Source organism: Phaethon lepturus, unplaced genomic scaffold (genome assembly GCF_000687285.1).
Source record: "Phaethon lepturus isolate BGI_N335 unplaced genomic scaffold, ASM68728v1 scaffold45978, whole genome shotgun sequence".
In the NCBI taxonomy this organism is placed as follows: Eukaryota; Metazoa; Chordata; class Aves; order Phaethontiformes; family Phaethontidae; genus Phaethon; species Phaethon lepturus.
In genome coordinates, this window is record NW_010556347.1 from 16802 (window position 1) to 21489 (window position 4688).

The following is a 4688-nucleotide window of genomic DNA, read 5'->3' on the forward strand; positions in this document are numbered from 1 at the left end:
AAACGGAGGGAGAATCCAGCTGCATGGCATTTGGTGTGTGCAGATGAGGAACAAACCCGGTAGCGACTCAGGATCTCCTGGGTTTGACTCCAAGCACAGTGACAACTTGAAGTACAGAGCTCAGGTACCCCTCTGCACTGGGCCAAACTGGCTGAAGAAAGATACTCGGGAAGGATAGGAACTCTGTGATGGAGGCAGACAAGAACAGCACACAAAATTTTCTTCAAGGAGGCAGGTAAATGGTAGGTTTTGTGACCAACATTTTTTCAGACAGATTTCCGCAGCTATTTTGCATGCTTTTTTAATTCATAGTTTTGCCAAGCAGGAGTAGTACAACTAATAGTAGTATAGTAGTACAACTAATATCGGCTCCTACAAATCACTGGTGTATAAATGAGTCTGAGTCGATGGAGTTCTGCTAAGTGCCTGACTGAAATCAGCATGCTGTGCTTTGCTGGCCCGGCATCATGCTGCTGGTGAGGACATGACATGCATCGGCCCTGCTCATGAGTTATTAAGCAGCCAGTTCAAGACTGGCAACTGAACAGAGCTGCCTACAGCCTCACCAGACTGCCTTTCCTTCTTGTATTTCAGCATTGCTTGTAAAATTTCTCCTACTTTGTATCCCTTCTCCATTGCTACTGATGAGAGTTTCTGAAGCTGCGGAAAACCAGAAACAAAACAGAAGTGTGTTATACACCAGAAGTGATAACACAGGTGTGATACACCAGATGTACTGATAAGGTCAATTATTTTTAAAGAGGAACTGAAGAGTCTGTGCACATGCAAGTGTCTCTGTGTGTGAGTGAGCACGATGTAGCAGATGCATCTGAGTCCTCTATTTCCATCCTGCTGTTGGAGGCTTATGTTCTCCATGGATGGATTCTGTAAGAGTCTGCCAAGCAGAATGATTACAAGAGGTGAAGAGCTGCTGCCTGCTAGATCATTAGTAAAGGGGAGAAGACTCCAGAAACAACTCAGATTGCTCTTCATTGTCCAAGTTGAAAGACATATAATAAACACAGAGTGAAAAGTAATTTGGGATTCTGAATTATTTGGATACTGAGAATCCATAGCAATTCAGTAACATGGGTAAAAATGTTCGTGAACAACTCATAATGTTTATAATGTAAACATATCTTTATTAAAATGGCATTGCCATTAGAACATTTCTGAATGTACACATCTTTTAATTTATGTAACAAATGTTGAAAGCAAATGTATTTGTTACTTTTAAAATTACATCCACTGTATTTGCGGGAAATACAGCATATAAGATAATTTTGCACCACCTTTGTGCTGGACTAAAGGTACGTATTTTTCTGTACATCTTTACTTCCTGTTAGTTTACTATTTTGTAACAAGGCAGTAGATCAGTAGTAGCCCACATTGCTACTCAGGGCACTAGCTTAAAAAGAGAAATGTCTAGAAAGGATTTTCTTGAGAAAAAGATTTTTGCTCCCCGAAAGGCAAGAAGATTGGGGAAACCAACATTCTAATTTCTAATTTCTGCCTCATTTATTCATGCACTCATCGCCACCTGAGAAGTAGAGCGCAGGCACACCTGCCTAAGAGGCAATCATTCGCTGCAAGAGGGCTCAGAGCTATTACATACATTTTCAGAAAGATTCTGATTCACCGCTACCACCCTGTGTCCTGATACAGTACCTTCACTGGATCCAGCCACAGAGTCAGTGGTTCCCATGACCTTAGAGCCTAGTGATCCTGTGCCATCCTCCCTGCTCCTCAACTCCGCCAGAAGTGATGCAGGGTTGCTGTATGTAACTGTCATAAGACACAGCTTTAGCACTGTACCCACCAGACTGCCAATAAATTGTGCACTGCTGCTGTCTTCTCTGCTCAGGTCAAGTTGATCAGTAAGCATTTTAGTCAGTCCAGATATGGCCTCTTCACAGGATTGCTCAATGTCTCAAAGGCCAATATGTCCCTTAGTGGTTTTGCCAGTATTTTGGTTTGTTTCATCAACAATTGGATTTCCAGGCTGACCTTCTACTTTGCAAACAAAAACACCTCTTCTATTTTTGTTTATTAACTTCCAGATTAGAATTAACATAGCACTGGATATGTAATTTTCAGGCTTCTGCCTTTCAGGTCTGACTTCTGTGAATCTGGTTCTTCATCTTCTTTTGATGGATCTTGACACCCTTCTGCAAATGTTTGGAAGGTGGGATCATGGGGCCCCTGTAATAACGCAAAGGTAGTGGGACCTGCTTTGCTAGCATTGCCACCGTTGCTTTCTTGTTGGCATTCTTCTGCTAGATTAAATGACACTCTATGGGCAATAATGCAATCATAATCAAGCCAATGAATCTGGTAACATTTTGGCTACATCCCAAAATATCTGAACTCCACGGCATGTTCTTTGGTGATCTTGTTTCAGCTTCCCTTCCTGGTTATGATTTTGAGCATTGGCTGCATTGGTTTTGGTTTTCATGCCAGAGGGTAAACCCTTGCTTAATAATGTGGTTACCCACTGCGTCTGCACAGGTCATTTCTTTTTCTTTTGGCAATGTTTCAGTCCTTGTTGCTGCAAACCTTCATTTTGAGCCTTTGCATCTGTTCTTGAACCTGTTTTCAGAGAGGCATATGCTAGACATTACCTCCTCCAGGTTTTTGCACTATCAAGGTAGAACGCAAATGATTCAACATTGCTTGTACAATTTCTGCAGCCTTACAACTACCTAGGGTGAACAGAATCAGCTTCACTGAAGAAGCAAAATCTGAATTAGTCAAGAGTTTACCGGCTACGTCATGTAAGTTTTTCATAGAGGAGTCTATTAAGACTGAAACCACAGCCTTAGAGTGCTTCAGTAACACGTTTTCAGCATGATACAAGCTATATTTGAGTCATCTGTCTGACTTTCCATGGTCTTTATAACTGAAGACCACCATGACTGAAACCACATTATTTGCATAAATTAGTATCTATTTGCTTAAATTATTTGCAAACTCATCTTGGCCAAAATGTTTTTGTGATGGTATTTTTCCTTCTCTTGTTGAGCTACTCTTCTCTTCTAGAAAAGCTCATTTCTACTGGAAGACCAGTGTTTTTTCTTCATAGAAAATGTCTTCTTGGAAGGTGGACTCTCTTCATATTTGGTTTCTTTCTTATTGACATGAGTAACATTTGCTGATGGATTATTTTTATCTTTATTTGTACTCAGTTCAATGGATTTATGATGAGGTTTTCCAAGAACAGCAAAACATGGGCCAGGGCCATCTGACTTTTCATTAATCTCTTTATGAACCATTGCAATGACAAGGTTAGAGAGTCTGTCAGTATAAAAGGAAACCTCTTCTAATTTTTATGTGCCTTCAAGTAGTGGCCTCATCCCCTGCGCCCTTTGGCTTCTTTGGATCTGGAGTGGCTTTCATCTTCAAGTGAAAATCCGGTGGCACAGTGCTGGATCTCATGTCCACAATAATATGTCTGCCATAGACATAGAATCCTCCTGGTGATACACTGCACTGTTTGAAGCTCTGTCCCTCAGCAGATGGTTGTCTTGAATTTCCATGGCCCTTACGCTTTTCAGCACATCCTCAATGCTGAGTACATACCTTTCAGGGTCTTTCTGAAACCAGCTCAAGATTTTGAGTGGATCAGATTCCTGAATCAGTCCCAGGAATAAAACAAAATGGAAATGCATAACAATTCATTATCCACACCTTTGTCCATTGGCACAAAGGATCTTTCCACATTAAGGAGTCGCGTATGAGTACGAGGTGAAATTCCGATTGGTCTTGGTGACTACAGAGAATCAGTATGTATACCGATCTCAGCAGTATGTTGTCAATGGCAGCAACTAGCTCCAGCAGTGGCATAAACTATGTGAATACTAACATGAATAAAGTTTAGGTGGTTTTGCCATCATGCCACTAAATCTTGCCTTATTGTTTCTGTTGAGGGCTACTGTTGCTCCATAAGTGATGGTTACTGCTATCTGATAGGCTCTACTGCAGCCTCATTACTGAGGACACTTCTAATTTCAGGTTAGATTAAAAACATAGACTCTAAATCCCTACTCCTCTGTGTTTTTACTTCTTACAATCAGTGTACAGTCAGTCAGCTACTCCAATTGTGTATCTTTCCACAGAATGAAGGAGACATACATTATAAAGGAAAGAGGGACAGGAGAAGCCCAGAATGCTGAGGGGATTTATGGAAAGGTATCTTGGAGCATTTTGCATTTTCTGAACCTGTCTGGGGACAAAAAACAACTAGTCTTTTTGCCTAGCATTGCTCCTGAGTCAGCATCTGCAGCAAGATTGTATGAAAAATTGTGTACATGTCAGTATAAACAGAGCAGCGAGTGCTGGGAAAAATGTGGGGACACAGCATGTGAGTATGTCATATGTCCACTCCTTCTTCCATTTCAGAGGCAGCACTAATTCTAGTGGCAGAATTTCCTGGGCTCATCCCCTCTGAAAGTCTAAAAATGGCTTTGGCATAAGGAGAGTTTGCATCTGGAGAATATCTTTTACACTTAGTACTGATGCAAGCATAAGTTTGTGGTAGACTTCAAAATTGCGGGCATAGCTACAGGTATGCTCATCAAGATAGGCATGAGCTTATTCATGTATTTCTAGCTCAGCTAGGTAACAACAGAATGGCAGGGACCTGATTTAAGCTGCTAGAATTCAAGATAAGCCATTTTACCAGTGGCACC

General features: G+C 41.2%; 1 protein-coding gene across 1 annotated transcript; it reads right to left on the minus strand.

Annotated features, from left to right (window-relative positions):
* Positions 1 to 504: 504 nt before the first annotated feature.
* On the minus strand, positions 505 to 3319 carry LOC104624956 (A-kinase anchor protein 3-like; the record flags this gene model as incomplete). Its single annotated transcript, XM_010292446.1, has 5 exons — positions 505 to 660; positions 1616 to 1785; positions 2429 to 2522; positions 2555 to 2610; positions 3182 to 3319. Coding segments are annotated over 5 exons (614 nt in total), but the record flags the coding sequence as incomplete, so codon positions are not given.
* Between the last annotated feature and the right edge of the window lie 1369 nt (positions 3320 to 4688).